The following is a 21,617-nucleotide window of genomic DNA, read 5'->3' as shown; positions in this document are numbered from 1 at the left end:
CATAGCCAGAAACAACACACCATCATGGCTTTGCTGTTTTATAAACAGTCCCATATCAGACATTCATCCACCCATGATAACAAGAGTGTGAGCTCCCTCGCACGCTCTGCAGAGACCGTGCCCACACTGCCCACAGCAATCACCCAAAATCAGGGCAGAGGGCAGACAAAGAACTGGGGAGGGCAAGGAAACTTACTGTAGGTGACACACAGTCAGAAACTGTTCCATGGGTGACTGTCTCCGAGCCAACACTTTCAACAGCATCCACGGAAAACCTGGGGGGAAGTGGCTGGCAGCAAGGCAGAACACAAGGCGAGGTTTTCCATAATAGCTGACACCTGATGATTAACATCGAGCTCACTCCAAAAGCCTTGAACAGTTCATTGCAGCGGGGTGCTGGGGGGAGCGGGGAGGTCAGGGAAAGCAACACTGACGTCACAGTAATTTCAGAAGGGAGACTTCTGGTTACGACTCCCCAAAGCCAACTTCCAAGGCATGTGTGAGGACAGATGCTTTTCTTGCTCAAACCGAACAAAATGGACACGGAGCAACAAAACATCCACAGGGCTGCTCTGGAAAAATTCTCTGTGTTCCCAGACCTGACAGTAATGCCCTGGGATCATGAAAAATGCTCAAAGGGAAAGAGCTACCATTGGCAAAGCCAATTTAAACTAATGATTCAAAGTACTGGTGATTTCCTTCCACAAACACTGAATGGCAAAGCCGGCCCCTGGAGGAAGCAGCTCATTTCAGGAATCCTGTCTCTTAGCACCCTGTTCCCAACCCAAGTGTCCCTGCAGGAGCACAGAGAATGCCACAGCTCACCCATTCAGCCCCTTGTCTTGTCCCCAGCTGATGTCAAGGATTTCAAAGAAAAGTGGAAGGCACGAATGGAGCACTGTAACAACAGATATGGAGTAATGGTTTAGTAATCCCAGAGTGCCAGAATGGTTTGAGTTGGAAGGAACCTTAAAGCTCATCTCATTCCACCCCCTGTCCTGGGCAGGGACACCTTCCACTGTCCCAGGCTGCTCCAAGCCCAGTGTCCAACCTGGCCTTGGGCACTGCCAGGGATCCAGCAGCAGCCAGAGCTGCTCTGGGAAACATTTCCTCTTTAAATGAACTTCTTGAAGAATTTTTTTTTTTTTTTCCCCTAAAGGAATTTTAAAAAATATTCCCTCTCTAAAGTTGCGGAATGGAGACCAGAGTTAAACATGCAAACAAACAGCAAGGGCCAGTGCTGCATCATTCTTTTGAGTGAAATCTGTGCCAGGGAGGTTGAATCCAGATTTGCAAAAGCCTTACACCACTGAAGTGTTCCTCCCTGCCATCTCCAGTGCCCAGCTTTGCATCCGTGTGCCAGATGAGCAGTGCCAGCGGCAGCAGCTCCTCTCCACGTCCAGTCTTACTCCAAGCAGGCTCAGGGAATGCAGTGGGAAGGCAGGATGTGGTCGAGCATTAAGATACTCCACCACAACACAAGGCAATCAGAAAGCCCAATGAAAGGCACACAGGCAAACTTCCACTGCTTTCCCACACTGAAAGCTGCAAGATTTTCCCACTACTTGGTGAGTGACTTGGGGGTTAAACATTCTTTCAAGATTTGTGTTAAATTTCTGTAACTGAAGTACTGAAAATCAGGGGATCTGTGAACCCCCTCGTTGAAACCTGGTATTTAAAGCTGAGCATCTCTGCTGACTTCCCACATGTCCCTGCAGCACAGTGCTGGCTGGGAATGCTGAGTGGTGGCAGAGCTACAGGACATGCCGGACTGGGACCAGCATGACCAGGAATTCTACCGGCAGGTTTGACCCATTTGCTGCATGTTGAAGCAATATTCAGTCAGGAATAAAGTGAGTTCAGTTCTGGGATCTCTAGGGGATGTTTTTAGGTGCAGTTTCCCCACTCTGTTGGTGCAGCATGGACCCCCTCAGTTCTGTCTTACTCCTTTGCTCACCTTTTGCTCAAGAAGTTGCTCCATTTAATTTAATCTCATGTCATTTGCTTAATTGCCACTGAGGTCAAAGCACCCTGTGACAAAATCCTCACAGCTGAGGGCAAAAAAACCCAAGGCTTGAAGCGAACAGCCAGAAGAGCTGCAGCCAAGAGGGCCATCAGGAAATTAAAAATCACAAGTACAGCAATGCCAGCAACACATTCTGAGCTCCTGCTTGGCCCCAGTGCAACAGGCAGGTGCACACGCACCGAGGCCCTGGAAGCTGCACCCGTGCCCTGCTCCCAGCCACCCCGCCTGTCCCGGGAGCACAGCCATGCAACGCAGCCACCGTGGGGCAGGCGGGCACCAGAGACTTCCCAAGGAGGGCAGCACAGACAGCAAAGCCACACGAGAGACACAAACAGGAGTGTCACACCTGCACGCCCCTCTCTCCTTTCTCCGGCAGCCTCACCCAGCGATGGCGACTGCCAAGAGGGTGCTGGCAACAGGAGCTTCCTCACACTGAAATGATGCCAGGATCCTTCAGAAGGGCTTCCCTAGTGCTCTGCAGCTCAGGAGAGAGTTCATGGGCCTCTTTCCCGCCTACCAAACTGAGCATCCTCACGAGCAGCAGCAGCCCGGAGCCTGCTCCAAGGAAGCAGCTGCAGCCCCTCTGCCCGCAGAGCCCAGCCCAGGCTCAGGGCTCAGTGCCCCCGAGGTGCCAGCACGCACCCTGGGCACTGCTGAACGTGGGGAGCACCCAAAAACTGCTGCAGGCACCACCTCTGCTCCTGCTACACAATCCAGGGACAAGAATGAGCCTGGAAAACAAACACACAATTACCTGGAACAGCTGGAAATTGATGCTCTTCTATGTTTTAGGAAAACACTGGGTTTTTCACACCATTTTCAAGCACAAAATGTTTATTTTTCTTTTGAATCTATACAATTTCTCGGGGCTCTTAGTGCCACTGACTTTGTCAGTATACAAGGGATGGACTATACAGGCATAGCGACATAAACTGTAGGATTCGGTGCGAGCCAAAGGGAACCCGGTGTGAGAACATATTTTCCGTGTTTGCTCTTGAAGCATACAGACATGAATCTAGAAAACCCAAACAAATTAAAGATACATGGTACAGAGAACAGAAATCTCTTACTGCAGTAAGTATTTTGCCCAGGCAGAAGACTCTGCATAATTGTGTATAAAATTCAATTCTAACTGAATTGATGGAATAATATATTCAAAGGGTACAAACAAAGTAATTTAGACAGGTATAATGCTTGAAGTACAACAGAACTATACAATTCACAGCTTGGCAGCACAGGACGTCTCTGCCCCCTGGCAGAGGGTTACAAAAGGTGGTTGTGGGGCCGTGGGGTGTGCCCACACCGTGGTCCTGTGCCTGTAACGCTGCCCGTAGCGCTCAGGGAGGGAAGGAGACTTACCATGGCAAACCAGCTCTAGTGGTTACCTTGTGCCTTTACACTGAGGTGCAGGTGGAGGCTCTACGCACAGTAAAATGGGCAAAAAGCAACTTTGGAACAGGAGAGAGGTGTCCGTGCCACCTGGAGCGCAAACTCGGGTAAAAATAAAGATAAATAAATAAACAAATAAATAGATTAAAAATTCCCAACAGAAGGCGGTGAGACTCCAAAGGTGAAGTGTCAGATATGAAAAAGAACAGCTTCACATTTTTTTTCTGTTTTAGCATGAACACAGCTGGCACACCAGGGACCAGGCACGGCCCTCAAGCTCAGTGGCCGACCCCGGGCTCTGCTGGCGCGGCGCTCACGGCCACCTGCAGATACGTTCTGCTACCATCACGAGTCCCATCACCTGCCTTCACTTACGGAACATGCACGAGCTCGTGATTTAACTAAATTATAATAAGCCCGCGTAGGGAAAGGAAACGAAATCCAGTGTGCTGCAGAGGAAAACAGCATTTGCTGCCTGTTACAGAATCAAGCCACCATCTACAGTGACTTTACCACGGGCTGGAAGGAGAACGGAGAGCGCTGCCTGAAGCTGTTCTCTGTCCTTGCATACGCTTTCCTTGGATCACTCTGTAAATGCTCCTACATTACAATGTGCACTTCACTACTCCTTGTACAAACACCAACAATTTTAAGATCAGTGCATCAAACAAACATGTCAAACGAACCTCACCTCACAATTCTTACTTCTAAAAGCTTCAGAAATGAAAATTCAAGCCGTGAATAAAAACAAAAGCATTTACAGCGGAATGAAGCTGATCAGGAATATCAACGCTAAACCTGCAATATCTTTGCAAATAAAAAGACCTCCAGCTCACAAGCAGATTGTAAATAAAATACACCTTTCAAATAATTGTACATCTCTTTCCAGCTGGGACTGGAAAGCTGAGATTCAAGGCACTGAACTCCTGCAGGGTTAGTACAATTCGCTAATTATCAATTCAAGTACAACGATGTTAAGGATCGCAAGTGTGAAACAGAACACAAGGAATAAAGTGTCTTCAGCAACGGGACAGAAGCAGATATCGCTGTGACGCCAAACGACCTGTGGTGCTGCCGCCTCACAGTGATGCTGACGCAGGGTACGGCTGTGCCCGCCTCGTCCCACGCACCCCACGGCACGTACACAGCAAACACTCCAACGTGACGGCATCAAACCACCGCGACCCGCCGCGGGGTCACCCACGGACAGCCACCCGTGGACAGGGTCACCCACGGCACAGTCACCCGTGGCAAGGTCCTGTGGCCCCATCCCATGGCAGGGTTCCCCGTGGCAGGGTCACCCCACGGCAGGTTACCCCATGGCAAGGGTCACCCCGTGGCAGGGCCACCCCATGGCAAGGGTCACCCCGTGGCAAGGGTCCCCCGTGGCCCCACGGTGCCCACGCTAGGTCATGCGCAGCCGCGGGCTGTGGGGCCGCGCCGGGCGCTGCAGCGGCACCGGGTACATGCGCAGGCAGGTCCGGCCCAGCGGCGAGAAGCGCACGATGCCGGGCCCTCGGAGAAGCCCCGGCTGCGCCGCCGGCCCCGGCCACGGCACCCCGTACACGGGCGAAGGGAAGGCGGCTCCGTACTGACACAGGGGCATCACGTACGGCGTCACCGTGCCGGCCAGCGCGGGCCCGGGCACGGGCAGGGACGGTGCAGCTCCAGGAGCTAATCCCGTGGGCATGGGGCAAGCCACCGGAACGGGGCACTTGCTCCCCGGTCCTGTCCTTACCGAATTTACCTACAAAAAGAGAAACACAACAAGTGTCGCTACAGGGCGCTGCTCTCCCCGTGCCAGCAGCATCCCGGCCCAGCGCCGGGCCCCGGGCAGCTGCGGGCACAGGCACGGGGGTGCCACCGTGTCCTTGGGGCTTTCTTTGCAGCTCATTTCTTCTTTCCTTTTATACTTTTGTTTGGGGGGTTGGGTGTTGTTGGGTTGTTTTGATTTTTTTTTTTTTTTTTTAAGACAGAATATTTGGAAATTAATAGAAAAGGCTGATATGAGGCAGAGGGGAAAGTTACCTCAATATAACCTCATTCTTTAAGAAGGCAGGAAGCATCATGAAACAAGTGAAAATAAACACCCTCACCTGTCCAAAGGAACTCAAGTATCTGTTGTGCATAAAAGTAAATAAACTTCGCTAAAAGCAGAATTCACCCACATCCCATGCCCTTACAGCCAGCTCCAAAAGAGCTTTAAAAACTCCAGCCCTTCTTTCTGTACAGAATTGTTTCAGCCAGCCCCGGGAGCTGAGGTGGCTCGGTGGCAGGAGCCCGCTCGCGGTGGCTCGGCACAGCCAGCCAGGACACAGCAGGGCTGCTCTGCCTCATCGGCTGCCAGGACCAATTCCAGCTGGTTTTCTAAAATTCTGTTAACATCCCCTTCAATTATTCAGTGTGTGAGGGGCAGAGAAAGAGCTCTCCTCCCTCAGTATGGGATGGTGGAGCTTCCCAAACTGCACACTCCATCCTGCAGGATGCCCTGGGAACTGCTGCTACCCCAAACGTTTGCGGCGTTTCATTGGCATTTTTCATGTCACAGGATTTACAGCTCCCTGCCAGGGTTCCCACCAGACCATCACCTATTTGTGGCATAAGGAAAAAAGTGTTTTATTTAATTCTGGGGGTCTCCCATCAATGTGATATTTCACATTCAATTGATAAAACTGGTACGAAGGTGAAATACCAGCAGAAAAAATTAATATATGTTTAAGGCATGGGATGCTTACTCCATGTTTCTGATTTTAATCTCTCTCCTCAATTAACAATAAAAATGGCAATATCCCCCAGGATGTCCTGCTTTGGGGCATTAACCTCTGTTCCGTGGGCAGTTTTAGAAACATGCAGAACTATTTGATATTCCCCTTCACTTCCCTGTCTCCCATTCTCACCTGAATCTGATGGTGAACGTTGAACTGAGAGAGATGCTTCAGGACCATGAATATAACACCAATAATATACAAAACCCCACCAAAACTAACAAAAACCAAAGAACAAGAAACAGGAACCAAGGATGTGTTTTTAAGACCTGCAGACCTCTGTAAGCTGTTATTAGATTCTTGTATTAACATCCTCAAAATGGTGGTTTCCACCAAACTAAGCACCTGTGAGGAATGCCAACAGATGTTTGTGAAAGTATTGCATTTTGGACAACGCTCTGAGGCACGTGTGGGACTGTTGGGGTGCCCTGTGCAGGGCCAGGAGTTGGACTATATTAATTCAGTGGCACTGAAAACGCGAGGTGACATTTTTGCCCTTTTTAAAAATTAATTTGAAAAAGCTTATTTTCAGCTCTTTTTAAGTACTGAGAAATCTGACTCACTCCAGTTTGGAACTTTTTCCTTCTCAGCTGAATTCCTCAGCAGAGCAGTGGCTGCATTTAATGCTACGTACGCGTGACCAGGAAACATTGTCATGCCCCAAACCCAACATTACGCATACACATTAAACCTGGTAAAGTCATGACAAACACACATTAATGGTTTAAGTTTGCTTCCTCCACCTTCCTCCTATGCTTCGAGTGAGCTAAATCCACATTTTAAGAGCCATGGCACCTGACTCTTGCATCCTTCCCTGGGTAGGAGCCTCTAGGGTGTGGCCTTTTTTAGCCATCACCTTTTTAACCAGTTCTGATGACAACACCGATGGAGGCTCACACATCCCATCAATTCCCGCACGCAGGCGCCGACGAAACATCAACGTTAACACGTGCCAGAAAAGCAGCCCCAAAGCTGTGGAGTTCCCCGCTCCAGGAAAGCCAGGACCCCGCAAGTCCCTGCGCTGGTCCCGTTCGGAGGGCAGCAGGTTCATTCGGGCAGCGACGATCCTGGGATCGCAGCGCAGCGCTCAGCACCCCGAGGCAGCCACGGGCAGGGCTCACCCGAGCCACCGCACAGCCTGAGCCCTCAGGGCATCTCCATGGCCTCCTCTGGCCGCCTTCCAGCCCTCCCTGCGCCGAGGAACCAGACCTGCAGGCAGTCCTGAGGCTGGGCTCCAGGAGGGCAGGGTGCTGCTGCCCCGCCCTAGCAATGAACCCACTGAGCAGAGACAGCCACCCTCACACCTCTGCTCGTGCCACCTCCTCACCTGCACTGACACACCTCTGCTCTGAGCACCTGTACGTGTCCCCGAAATAATCCTTTCCCCAAATAATCACACAAACTCATTTAGAAAACAAGAATACACAGAACATCATACTGGAAAACACAGGTAAAAATGGAAAAAACCCCACGAGACAAAGACTAGGCTCGTTCAAATATCCCAAATCTGTTCTTTGGACTTGTTTTAATTTTTCCTGTGCTCTACCAGGCAACAGAGAACAGAAAACATTCTTGGCAAGCCCTTCATTCTCAGGCATCTCCTAATAGTGTCTTTAAGTACACAAGATTCAGAAGGCAGCTCACATTCCTAGGCTTATTCCTTGATTAATGCTAACCAAAATTACCTACAAAAAACGATTATTTCATCATATCTTCACAAAGATCACAAAGAGAAGTCACTCAGGCAGTTTGATCTCAGTTCTTTCCAATATTTCCTACTGCATTTCAAACTGCTGCTGCTGAGAATCTACCTGCCTTTCCATGCTTCATAAAACCATTTGAAAAGGAACACTTCAATGCTCCTGTGACACAACTGGATGAAGGTTTCCCCCCGACCCCGGAAGGTCCCCCCCAGATTTCTAATATGATCAACCAGGACTTGCAACTTCCATAGGAACAAAGCAGAATATAGAGTTTTCCTTTGCATCCCAATTACATTATTGCTGTCTACACTTCTGATGGCAGAGGATGAAAACAGAACCACTCACTCTTATTAAACACACTACCAGTTTCTCTTCTATTTCTAGCCTTAAAGAACAGCCCTCACCTTAGTTAAAAAATAATATATTTTATTCACAGCAAACTATTTGCTGCTGGTGGTAGAAGGAGTTTTGAGTAAAAAAGAGAACTCAGGGAAGTGAGCCCTCTGTTCCAAGGAGAAAGAGAAGATTTCAAGTCAGCCACACAACTTCCCTGCATATTCATAACATGGGTAAACAGTAACAGAAAATTTTAAAGTAAAAAATGTATTTTTCTGTTTAAATGTATATTAATATTTTATGCATTTTTTTAAAAAAATTGCATAATGGATTTTTCATTGTGGGACATTCCCTTCGCTCCTGCTCCTGTATGAAACCCTTTAGGGAGGCACTTCTCTTTACAACAGCCCCCAGCAGATGCAGAAGTGAAGGTACAAATCCTGACACCCCCAGCCCCTCACTTCTGACCATCACATAGGACCACTTTTCCCAAAAAAAAAAAAAAAAACCCAACAGCTTTTCCCAAAACTAAGCCCATGTGAAACAGCCCACCCTAACAGCTCCATACTAGTTTGATCCAGTTTAAAAAAAAAAAAAAAAAAAAAAACAAACACAAAAGGCATAAGAATCATCTTGTTTCCTACTTATCCAGCCTTTATTTCCAACATAAAACCTTATTATAACCTTCTCTGATGGGCTGGAAATCTGCTTAGTGCTCCTTATTCTTTTCGTGCAAAGGCGTTTTTGATCAAAAGGTGACAAAAGATGGTGCTACCAGATGAACTGAAGAAGTACAGCCTGAGCTTCAGATCCGCTCTCTTGGAAAGCAATTTTTTCCATCCTTTATGTGATTTCCCCAGTTGTTTTTGTCTTTCCAGGTGACTCAGCTGTGATTCAGCACAGGTGCAACATCTCCCCATGGAGCTCATCCCTCCAACACTGACACACAGGTCACTTCTCCAGCTGTCCACACTGGGAGTCCTCTCGTGCTGTTCCCTCCCTCCTCTTTGGCCACTTCTCTCCCAACACCACGCAGCCCTCTTCTCCCTCAAATCCAATTTCCCCTTTAGGGTCAATTTCAGAGGGTACAAACAGCTGAACGATGCTGAACTCCCAAAACAACCCTTGTCAAACTCTTCTGTATCACACCTGCCACCTGCAGCATCCTGTGCCACCTTCATGGCCAAAACACTCAGCAGAAACGACCCCAGCAGTGTTTGCCATCTGCCCTCGCATCTCTGCTGCAGCCAGCACAGTCCTCAGGAGGACTCCGTGCCCCAAACCACCCCAGGTCCCACCCACCGGGGCTCCAGCTGATGCCACTCCCCCACACAACAAGGAATGACATGAAATGAAGAACAGGGAATCCCAGAATCTCCATGCTCTCACTAAATCACCTCCAAAACACTTCAGTCTAAATCACCTCCAAAACACTTCAGTCTAAATCACCTCCAAAACACTTCAGTCAGCTCTGCTGATTCCCTGGAACAACTGCCATGGTTGAGAAAGACACAAACCCTCTAAGAACCAGTGTACTGAGACAGGGACATTCCTGCTGCTCTCACAGTGGCACACTGCCTTCTCCACAGCCTTTGAGACAGAGACACCAAGACTGTAGGAGGTAAAATCAACCCTAAATTGATACTAACAGGTGATTTAAATAAGCAAAATAACCACTTGTTTCTCCAGCGATACTGGTGGGCAAAATATCCACATCAAACACTTCAAACTTCTGCAGCGGTCTCAGGGGAGAGACACCGAAATGCTGCAAAAAGCACATCAAAAGGAAGTAAGAAGTGACTTAACAAAATCTGTGCCCTCTCCACCACTTTATGGAAATCTTCAGTTTGGGTTTACCAACACTGACTTATTTTATGAAAACTGTTAGTGCCTTAAGTAGACATTGCTTAATCCTGAGGGGTTAAAGCATTGCTGAGTAAAAGGATTATTTACTCATTCAGGAACCAGCAGGTACCAAATCAGTATGTACCCTGCTTTGGTACATTTCACCTCACCAACTGCTACAGACCTACTGCTGCTACAGGATTTTTTCCTTCTACATCCCAAAAAGGCAGTGGTTTGCTATGTAGATCTTGTTCTTTTGCTTTTAGGAGATTACAAAAGAGCTCCTTGCTGTTATTTTCCTCTATTTTAGCTCAATTTGCAGTTTTCCAAGAAAACAAACCCAGCAAAAATTACTAGTCAAAGAACCTCCAGCTGTGAGGAGGAAGAGGTTTGGAAACCCAAACCAGGGTGGGCCAGAACTGGGGTTCTGGATGTGTGCTCACTCCCTGCTGTGCTGCCTCTGTCTCAGCCCTCAGCAGCATGGCACGCACACACAGCGCCCCTGACACGGCTTTGTCCTGCTGCTGAGGACAGGAGGGACCAGTGGGGGCTTCCCAATTCCCCGTTTGTTGCAGGACACTGACAGCATTTCTGGGGATGGCGCTGTCCAACAAGCAAGGGTCAGCACAGCCCCAGCTGTCCCCTCTCCCAGCACAGGACTCACTCCAATTCCGCTCAAACAGTGGCTCCCAACCATGGAGCCACCAGCCCCTGTTCTGAGGAAGGCCAATATTAAACATCAGAAAAAAAACTTTAGTCATAGCTGAAGCTGAAGTTGAGCAACAGATGATAACGGTAGGAGTATTGCTGTGTATCGCTGTTAGTAAGCGGTTTGGAATTTAAAAATATATATTTTTATATATATTGCTACCCATATATCGCTTAAGATTATTCCAAAGGACAATTTTAAAAAGAATTGATTTAGCACTGAATGAAAAGAGCTGGACATTTATAGAAAGCATATTTATCTGGAGTAATTTTAGTCTATGTCCTCCTCCACATCTGAGTTCTGCAAAGGCTGTCAGACACATAGCAAAAGGTATGTCCTTCAAGGAGGGCCACTTACTCCACACGTCTCATTCTGCGTTTGCATGGGGTTAGCCTTTGGCTCCATGTCTTGCCTTTTTTGGTTCTGCTTCAGTTGGTTTAAAGAAGGTTTTGTCTGTGTAGCTCCAACAGTTTTGCTCGTCCACTGGTCCACCAGCTTGTGCAGGTCGTCAGTGAACGTCCCTTTCTTGTTGTTACTGTTGTTGGCCTGAACCTGCAGCGGCGACTGCGGGAGCGGCTCAGGACACGTCACCAGGCTGTTGGTCGAGGATCCTGGAAAATCACACAGAGAGCTGAAATGGTGTCTCTGCCTCACCCCCGCAGCTCAAACCCCTTCTCACCTACTGCCACTCCAGTGCTGGCTTTTTGGATATCTAACCCTCCCCCTCCTGGCTGCAGAACAAGTTTGCTTAAAGAAATGGTCCAAGTCCAATGGGTTTGCATTTTCTATCACATCATGTTACCTTGGCCATTAATTTGTCTTGGGTGAAATTAGGGACAGGGAGTGAAGCCAGGAATGCAGCCCCCATAAAGCTGACATCCCATACAACATCTCCTCAGAGACTACCATGAGGGAGAGGGAGGTGGGATGCATTGCTAACAGTGCAAGCATTTAGAAAATTAGTTTACCATTTATTTTACTTGCATAAGTTTACTGCCCTCCTGGAAAAAAGTGATTGTCATAGAGGTTACAGGCAGGGCTGGCTCCTGCGCCTCAAAGGCTCTGGGAGCCCACCACCTCTCTCAATGATGCCAGGACTAGTCACATGGCTATTTTGAGTATTTTTGGGGAAAGATCCACATCAGCACCATGAAAGTATAGAAGAGAGAGGAGACAGGTTGTAGTAGGTGGGATGACTGTTTGAGACAAAGATAGAGAACTTTTGGTATAGATAAAAGCAGTCAGGAAGAGTATCGATAGAAGTTTGATTCTGAATGTTCACTTCCTTCTAGAAGAACTAGTAAAAAAAAAAAAAAAATCTGTCCTTTTTCTGCTTAGTGACTACAAGTCTGGCACAGCAAGCTCAGCAGGAGACTGCAACTGAAGGAGTCTGAATCTGACCTAAGCCGAAAATATAAAGTAACTCCTCAGCTAACATATTTGAGATAGCTAAAGATTGGAAATAAAGACCATCTCTCCAAGCAAAAAGTTCATAGAACTGTAGTAAAATTATGATATAAGCCAACATGAACATTGAGTATTTTCTCTGTTAATCAGTTACCAGCCAATGAAACAGAGTACACTAATTAGTCCTACAGTTATATAAAATACATTAATAACCTTTAAATGATCATGCATTCAACCTGCAACGTCACTTCTAAGTGAATACTGCTCAATTCCTTTTCCTTTACTTGGGGTAAAAGTGAGAAAAGTAAGGATTTTGAGAGGAAAGCTCTTCAATCGGTGTTTAATATTTCATGCAGCTCAAGGGGGCTGGGATGGCTTTAAGCCATCAATTCCTCCAGCAGAGAACTGCAGTCATATAAAGGTGTGTATTTCAGAGACAGACACTGGACCCAGTTTCCTGGCCGCATGCGTGCACGGTCTCACACACAGAACACCACGACTCTCTTGCAGCATGCGAGGTTCCCAAGACACCACAGCACATGCATTACTCTCAAAGTATCACAATATATACAGTCTAGTTTCATATAAGTGCATCAGCTCTAGTTATTAAACAACTAGCTTTTAGTAAAAAATAAGAATAATAAAAAAGCAAAGAACATCCCATGCCATGAAGGAAATACTGAGAAACAAAAACGGGATAGTTACTACTACTGTGATCTTTGCCTAGACATAGTCGTTTCAAGGTGGACCCTACAAGGTAAAACAATACAAGACACACAGAATTAGGTAAGACTGGACACAACAAATCGGACGGACAAGCTTCTGTACTTTTAAGCAATCAGAAAGTAGTTATTATGCAAGAAAGGACAGACAAAGTCAGCAGTTCAGGTGAGTAAAGGAAGCCTAAATAACTGGACAGCTCAAACCTTCCTTAATGTGCAGCCATTCAAAAGCTTTGGAAAGTACCACAGCATGCCAAAAGCAAGGGCTCGTGACTTAAAGATGCATTTGTTTGTGGTTTTGGTGGGGTTTTTTTGGTTGGTTTTTAATTTTTTTTTTTTTTTTTTTTTTTTTCTCCCCAAAATTGCCTTGGATTCCTAATAGAAGGTTTTGATTTGTTTCCTATTAATGCAGGAAATGATGTCAATTTAGTTTGTGATTGGAGGCCAAAAATGCTTTCAGGAACAAGTCAAGCTAGTCTGGCTGCAAAGACAAACCATAAAACAACCCTAAAAATCTTGTTTTACAAGTCCAAAAAGATACATTGTTCTGCAGGTCTGAGGCCAATTGTTTCCAAATAGTTTATTTGTAGGATTTGTGTCTAAATGTGAGACTCTGAACTTCAATTGAACAAAACTGTGAATGAGTTTCCCTTATGCCTTGTCCAAGTGCAGAAAAATAATCCATTAGGGTAGCCGGGTTTTAATTTAACTAAACTATGTGGATTTTCCATTATTGTCTCATTCCATCCTTCGTTATGATTTTACAGTCTGTTGATAGCAGAGTGCCAGAAGTGTGCTGAGACCCCGACTCGACTGTCAGATCTTGCCAGACATCGGCACCGTTGCTATTTGGGTGCCAAATTTCCTGAAAGGTATTTTGGACTTGATAAGAAGAATATTGTTATGGGATGGGGGGAGATGAGTGTCTGACATGGGCTATGGAGAGTTCATTGGGAGGAAGCACTTGAAACCATAAGCAAAATCAGACTGGCGCAAAAAAGTAAGATAGAGGATGGATGTGCTTTTTCTCTAGAGTAAACACTGGTGTAACATTTTGTTACTGTGCCAGAAATGCAGCTTTAAACTCAGAGATTTCAGGTCCAGGCTGACACAGGCCCTGAATGAGTCTTCAGAGGAAAAGGAAGCGATTTCAGTCAGAGACTGAGGAAGAGAAAGTAAAGAAACAAGGGAGGGAGGAAGTAAGGGAGAAGAGATGTTTGTGCTTAGATATGGGTGGCATAGGGAACAGAGGACTGCTTTGAAAGAATTTCTTATTATTTCATATAGTTCATAGAGTTTTCTACCCTGGGAAAATCAGGAGGACATGACTACAACAATACAAAACCATAACCAAGTTCAGTTCTCATCTCAAAGCCCAGATAGCAAACAGTCACATTCACAACTCAACCATCTGTCTTGTATTCTTACATCTTTGGCGCTCTTCTCCCTCAGATATACCTTACCTTGCCTATCCCAAAGTTAGCTACCAATTCCCACAGTGGAAGCAAGTCCCCACGATGGCAGTGGCCACGGCAGCAATCCTAGAAGGCTATTTCCTATTTCCTGCAGCAACAGGCACTTCTTAGCACAATATGAATGCAAATGGAAAGCACCTGCCTGCGAGAAATAAAAGCAGGCAGCTGACTGCAGTACATGCTCAAATGCGTGTAAAAACACCTTAATCACCACCCCCTGAACCCCCCTAATCGCCAACCTCTGGAACACCCTCATCAGCACCCCCTGAAACCCCCTCATCACCAGCGCTCTGCTTCCTGCACACCCGGCACGGGTTCCCAGCACCAGGTGCCAAACCCGAGCCCGGGAAGTGACGGAGCGGCGATACTCAACGCTCTCAGGAAACACCCACGGGAGGGGCGTCAGCTCTGAGGACAAGATCACAGGAGAGCTGCTCCTGCCAGCAGCACCCCTCCAGCGTGGGGCCTGGGAGATGGGAAACATTCCCTAAGTGGTAAGACTGCCTCAGGCAGGGACTGACACTCATCAGCCACAGCTGGTTATGAACTCAAATTCAATTAAAAATTCACTTAGTAGATCTAATTCACCAGATTAATTGTATTACTGCTAAAATTAACGTGTTTAAGAACTGTAAAGTTAAGGAGATGAATCGTAATCAAGATTTAATGTAAGACTGCGAAAGTTCAGCAGAGCGTTTTACCTCCAATTCCAGATCTCTTATCTGAGGAATTAAATAGCTATTATATCTTAGAGAACATAAAAAATCCACTGTCCCATATTTGCACTAACACCTGCCAAAAAGTTGGAAAGCTACAAAAATGGAAATGGCAATAAACTGCTAGACCATTTCCATAACTGTATATGTACATACAGTATATGAATTGCTACAGACCTGGCAAAAATTGCATTACACAAGATTCCAAGCCTAAGCCAAATGGAGCTTTGAAAATTCCACTCATGATCACTGGAAACTCTTCCCTAAGGCACTCTTGCAGTTTAACCCAGGAAAGGAACTCAGCATAAAATTATGCCAAAGCCCATCAAAAATATTTTATTCCATGAAACATACAAAGGTAAAGTCAATATTGGACATGGGCAACAGACCAAAAAGTCCTGGAGAACACTGTGAAAGCATTCGAGCCCGACAGATCTTGTAACCAGAGCAAGATCCTTATGATATTGTCTTTAATCCATTGGAACATTTATTTTCAAAGTTGTTGCCAACTTTTCTGCCAGTGCAGCAGGTCTCCTGCTGGCATATCCCGCCTTGCCAAAGAGCTGGTTTTCCTTAACCAAGTATACAGATTCAGAGCCTTTTTGAAAATGCAGCACGTTTCCCAACAGCTCTCAAACAAAAAAATGCCAGGGAAGCCTCAATTATAGAACAGACCCAGGACTCTGAACTGTCTGGAGGTGCCACTGAGCTGCTGGCACTGGACAGCCATGTCCCAGCCCTGTACACCTGCAATCCTACCTGCAATGGTTTGGGTTGAAAGGGACTTTTAAAGCCATGGGCAGGGACACCTTCCACTGTCCCAGGCTGCTCCAAGCCCTGTCCAGCCTGGCCTGTGACATTCCAGTGATGGGGCATGGATGCAAACATGCTCAGCACCTAATCCAAATGCTTGGCTTTGCCTGCCTGCCGTGTCAGGCACTGACATCCCCTCCAGAGGGGAAGGGACACGAGACAGCTGGTATTGCCAACATCATCACCTTCAAATACTAGAATCAAAGGATGGTTTACGTTAGAAGGGACCTTAAAAGCCCATCTTGTTCCAACCCCCTTCCACCAGACCAGGCTGCTCCAAGCCCCATCTAACCCGGCCCTCCTCAAGCACTGTTTTTCCTGAGGCTCCTGTTTTTCCACGGCTGCTCTGGATCCCAGCTCCACAGAACATCCTGCTGTCCGTCCTGCACGCCGCTGTCCCAGCCCCAGCCGCCCTCGGGAAGGACAGGAATGCACAGAGCCCAGCCCTCCTCTCACACACGCATCCCTCCAGCTGGGCCCCCAGGAAAACCAGCTGGAATGGGCTCCTGCCCCACCAGCCGTGCCCACAGCTCAGGTGAGAGGCTCCCCCGGCAGCCCAGCTGTGCTCTCGGGCCTGGGACCTCAGGGGTGACCTGGGGCTGCAGTGCCACGTTCTGAACTGCGCCCATCTCCTGGCGGGACCCAGGCACAGGGGAGGCCAAACCTCCCCAGCACTCGCCCAGGGCCCGAGAGCACACGGGCTGAGAACAGAATGCAATTCGTCACGCGGAGTTATTTAGGCATCAGGAAACTTCACGATTCAAAGGATTTAAATATTCCCCTGGTTTCATTCACAACATCCATGCGCCCAAACATTTTTAATACACAGGTTTTTAACTGCCATCTCCCAGCCTTTTGGCATACTACTGAACAGTAATTCCATGGAAGATTAATGAAAGAACTTTTGGGAATTACATGTGCAGAAGAAGAAATTACTGTGGCCGCTACAACACCAAACAGGAACATTTGGGAGCTGAGAATTCCCCTCAGGTTCACAGAAAAAAAATCCCTAAATGCAAAATTGTCTCATCACTTCACCAGTCGTTACAAGCTTACATGATAATAAATTCTGTAAACGTCAGTCACCTGAGTGTTTGGGCTTTCAGGGAGCTCAAACAAAAAAACCCCAAAAAAACAAAACAAAAAAACCAACACCACCCCCCCACCCCCCCCCCCCCCAAAATCGAGATTGTTTTTTTAAAATACTGTTTATTCACAAAATTAGGAGGAGTGTATTGGAGTGGTCTTGTGCCTTTGACCTGACCTACTTGGGTAGTAATGAGCAGTGCAGAACTCCAAGGGGAGATCTGATACTACTGTAAGCCCATTGTTATTTAACCAAACACTTTCTCAAGAACGTTATCAGCCCTTCTAAGTTTATATGTAAGTGGCCTATAGTACCTGTTCAGCACAACATATCTTTATTGTACAAGCAAAATCCGTTTGCCTAGAAAAGCAGCATCTACAATTGGATAAAAAAAGTCTTAATTTTTTTTTTCATTAAATAGCTTGATATCGTTTGGTGGAATTGCCAATTACTTTAGAAGTCAGACAAATAGGGTACAAATAGAAGGTGCACAGTTATTTGAGTCAAAACTCCTGGATCCTAGCAATCCATTTCCAAGTATTATCTGAATATCTGATATTGCTTTTTACTTATTTATGCTTTGATGAACTGCTAATTGACTTCATCTCTGAGGTCACATAAGGTCATAAGAAAATAAACTGAGTCAAGTGCTTCAGCCAGATCAGCTTACACAAAAAGTTGATGGGACTCTCCCTTAGAGTAACCAGATCTTCCTGCTGCTTATGAGTTCATCAAAAAATCGCTCACTTAAACTAATTAAAGTGTCTGCATGGGGAAAAGCCCACCTGGGACAGATTTGGAAAGAACTAGCTGGAGCACCGTTGTCTCAGCATTTCCACATGCAAAGAGCGGGGGGAAAAAAACTTAAAGAAAATAGAGTGGATATAAACAGTACTGTATATCGAGTTAATACAGCCCTTGTATGGAAGTTATACCCTCCAGTGACCTTCTAGAATTGTATCAGCTTGCTACATGCATGTCTTCAGAGTCCAAACATGTGTGAAAGAGACCATTCGTCTACAGAAGGATGGATTTCGTTTTGTTGTCGCTGGAACCGGGACAGCAGACATGTATATTTGCCACATTGCAAATAAAATTACTTCAACAGAAATCACATAAAATACAAAAGCTTTGATAAGTCCGGGGTAAAATTTACCATCAGGCTATATATAATAAATGATGAGATCTTCCACACATGCTTTTGGTGCCCAGGCACGAGCCAAAAGCAGTGCAAAAAAAGCTTTCATATGAAAAATTAATATAAATAAGGTGTGTTCATGATGATTACTTAAAAGAAAGAGAAAAAGAAAGAAAAGATGGTTCAGAAAAAGGGGCATCCTGCCAAACATATTAGAGATATAAACCATGGAATTGGAAAAAGGGGGTAAAAGAAAGATGGACTGTGATAAAATACAAAAGAACAAATACAAACAGATGGACAAAGACACAGGTCCACTGAGGAATCTGGTACGAGGTTTGCTACTAGATTTATAGGTCACTCTCTCAGACGTTTGGTGGAAAACCGTCCAGCCTGTAAATGAATATAAAGGGAAGAAAACAAAGACACTTATAAAGTACAAGTAGCTGTGATCAGATGTCCTAAACCATCAGTCAAATCAGCTTTGTTAGTTAAACCTCCACATCTCCCCCTTAACTTTGCCAAAGAGGAGCAAGTTCACTGACCATACACAAAGGATGCAATAACAGCAGAAGAGGACAGATAGATATTTTGCAGATTAGTTTGGCAGGATGTGCAATGAGAGGAAGGTATTTTAATCATCATTGGAACTTCCCATATGCATGGCAACGAGATCAGTCAAAGCCTACGACAGGGGCAATACGCAGAAGTCTCAGAGCTGGGGCCTGGGGAGCACAGCCAGTCTCCAGTCCTGTGGCTGGGACTCCAATATTAGGCACAAAGTGAACCCCTTATAGAGAGGAAACATAACTTGGTCCCCTGGGTTTGGCTTTCTTTTAATTTCTTTTTTTATTTTCCTTCATGCCCAAGACAGTTTGCTAGTTTATAATGAGGAACTTGGGATCTACCAGAATCAAGGGGCTAGAAAAATGAAACAAAGCAAACACTCTCCTAGCCTTCTGTATCTTTTTTGTTTTCCGTTCATTTTTTCTCAGGATTCTGTAAGGCAGACTCCAGAGAAGGTATTAGGATAAAGCCGCTGCTGGCAAAACTGAAAGGTATTTATTTCCCAAGTATTAGGGATGTCTTGGGCATGCCTTCGAGCGTTGCTAACACTCGGTAAGATACTTCAGTTCTGCTCTCCTGACAACACTGCAATGCTCTTTTTAAAGATAAGCCGGTAATTTGGATTGTCAAAGGTTCACGTTCCTCTGCCACTCCTAGAGAGCTCAAGCCTAAGGGAAGGGAGCTAATTTCAGCGCGTGCTGAAGAGGCGCGAGACGGGCGGCAGGAGCAATCACCTTGGGCAGAGCCGGCGTTGGCGTCGGGCGCGTCGGGGCCCAGGCCGGAGCAGAGGTCGGAGGACAGAGAGGCTTTGACGGAGCAGGGCTGCTGCGTCTGCACCGCCCTGCCCGGCGCTGCCGGGGGCACCGCCGCCGCCTCGGGGGAGCCCGCCTGCCATCCGCCGCTCTCCTTGTGGGGCGAGTCTTTAGAGTCCGAGAGGTTACCTGGAAGAGCAAACAAACACAACACGTGCAGTGCCAAGAGCTAGGAAAACTCCGAATAAAAAACTCCTGCCTAAAAATAATCCGAATCGTGACCCCAAGAGGAACAGCCGTTCGCCGTGCTGATGTTCTGGATGGAGCACAGACTCGGACAGCCTGCACTAGAAAATAATCCACGCCTCCTATCGCTGATCCTGTTTCTCCAAGAAGCTCCTGGAGCAGGTTTGATTTTTTACGGTTTCTCCTCTGTTTTCAGGAGCCCCAGAACGAGCACTGCTGGAATAAAGAAAGAGCTGCTGGGGTGTTGAGCAGGACGAGGAACGCGCAGAATGACGGAGCAGGACACAGAGGTTTGCTCTCCCACACCAAAGGTGAAATTAAGCAAATGGAGAAGAGTAAAAAATTGCAGCAAAGGCACAAGGAACATTTTATTTATAGCTATTTGTGCATAATTGTCCTTGCCACTGTTAGATGCTTCTGCTGATAAAGTCGTGTAACACGACTGCAAAGGTATTTTGGTTTTTAAGCCTCTTTACCCAAGATACTTGTGTAAACAAAAGTACAGATGGAGACATTTATCTAGATATCTACAGATAAGTATCAATATATAAATATCTAGATAGATGTAGATGTACGGACAGTATCAAACACTGCTTCAGTCCCTGTGGGCAAGAACACTCAGTCTCAAGAAGAGCCAAAGAATTCTTGCCCCTGAATATATTTGCTTCTCCTAACTCTGCTGAAATTCTTAGCTAAAAAGCAAAATCCTCCTCAACACCCTGTCTATAAAGATTGATGTAACAAAATTCCAAGGGTCCCTATGATGCAGTAATATTGAAAACAAAAGCCACCAGATTTGAAATAAAGAGTGAATGCTGGAAATGCTGCTGCTCCCCCAAATAACAGCATGAACTAAACGGAAGAAAAAATATGCATATTCTATTCTACATTTTGCTGAAGAAATAGGTACTGGGGTGTATCAATATTTTCCAGGTAAGTTATATTTTTGTACTTTTCCAAGAGATAAAATCTCAAGACTGTAGTGCTGTACGAAAATCTCACACTACTCCAGATGCTCAGAGCATCCACCATAGTTTTGTAACTGCTTTTACCTCCCATCCTTCAGGGGAGCAAATGCAATCCCATCTTTTACATATGACATCTTGGACAAAAAAGTAAACAACAAGAAGATACAGCACCTAATCAATAGAGCATAACAGCACCTAAGAAGTGAAGACAATAATCAGTAAATTGAATTTGGAGAATGGAGGAGATGTGACCAGGCTGTTTTCCAAATTGAAGTGGAATATTATTCCTCTGCCAAGCACTGCAACCAGTGCAGAGCAGGCAGGTATGGCTCACCACCGGGAGCTGGGACAAGCCTGTCCAAAAGCAGGACAGCTCAAAACCAACACCAATTCCATCCATTCCAGCAGTCCCAACCATCACACAGCAGAGCCACAAGTGACACAAGCAACAGGCCAAGGGAAGCGCCCAGTGTACCTACTTGTGCTTGATGTTCCACTCCTGAGCTGCTGGACCAGAGGGTTTAAGAGTTTTCCAGCTTTCAATTTGTTTTTGCTGGTCCTTCGGCGCCGGCCGCTCGGCGGGGCAGAGTGAAGGAAGCCCAGGTTGGGAGGAAGGGGTTTCCCCAGCCGAATATACAGTGCCTCTATCTCATTCTTCTGCTGCGTCTGCAGCTCAGCAATCTCTTTCATATGCCTTAAAAATAAAAGGACTCTGCTAGCAATGTATTTGATAAAGCACCACATCCTGACAGTGTGATTAATTGTGTAAGAATAAACAAAACAGTTGTCGGATATAAAACAATCAGCTGCTCATCCCCCAAGTACACAAAGCTACAACAATCTATCTGTGGTGACTCCCCATCCCTGGAAGTGTCCAAGGCCATGCTAGATGGGGCTTGGAGCAACCTCATATAATAGGTGTCCCTGCCCATGGCAAGGGTTGGAATGAGATG

The 21,617-nt window shown here is 46.4% G+C and overlaps 1 protein-coding gene across 1 annotated transcript in view; it reads right to left on the bottom strand.

Moving 5' to 3' along the window:
- Positions 1 to 2,842: 2,842 nt before the first annotated feature.
- Positions 2,843 to 21,617, bottom strand: part of WNK2 (WNK lysine deficient protein kinase 2) — an 85,147-nt gene continuing 66,372 nt past the window's right edge. Inside the window, exons 23-28 of the mRNA XM_058422272.1 lie at positions 21,144 to 21,358; positions 19,433 to 19,639; positions 18,426 to 18,524; positions 12,886 to 12,930; positions 11,131 to 11,384; positions 2,843 to 5,162 (exon numbers count right to left, since the gene is read on the bottom strand). Of these exons, the coding sequence (XP_058278255.1) occupies positions 4,821 to 5,162; positions 11,131 to 11,384; positions 12,886 to 12,930; positions 18,426 to 18,524; positions 19,433 to 19,639; positions 21,144 to 21,358 (1,162 nt within the window). The 3' untranslated portion in view covers positions 2,843 to 4,820. The remainder of the gene's footprint in view (positions 5,163 to 11,130; positions 11,385 to 12,885; positions 12,931 to 18,425; positions 18,525 to 19,432; positions 19,640 to 21,143; positions 21,359 to 21,617) is intronic.

The sequence above is a fragment of the Hirundo rustica genome, chromosome 12 (genome assembly GCF_015227805.2).
Source record: "Hirundo rustica isolate bHirRus1 chromosome 12, bHirRus1.pri.v3, whole genome shotgun sequence".
Lineage (NCBI taxonomy): Eukaryota > Metazoa > Chordata > Aves > Passeriformes > Hirundinidae > Hirundo > Hirundo rustica.
This window is presented reverse-complemented; position numbering and strand designations above follow the sequence as displayed.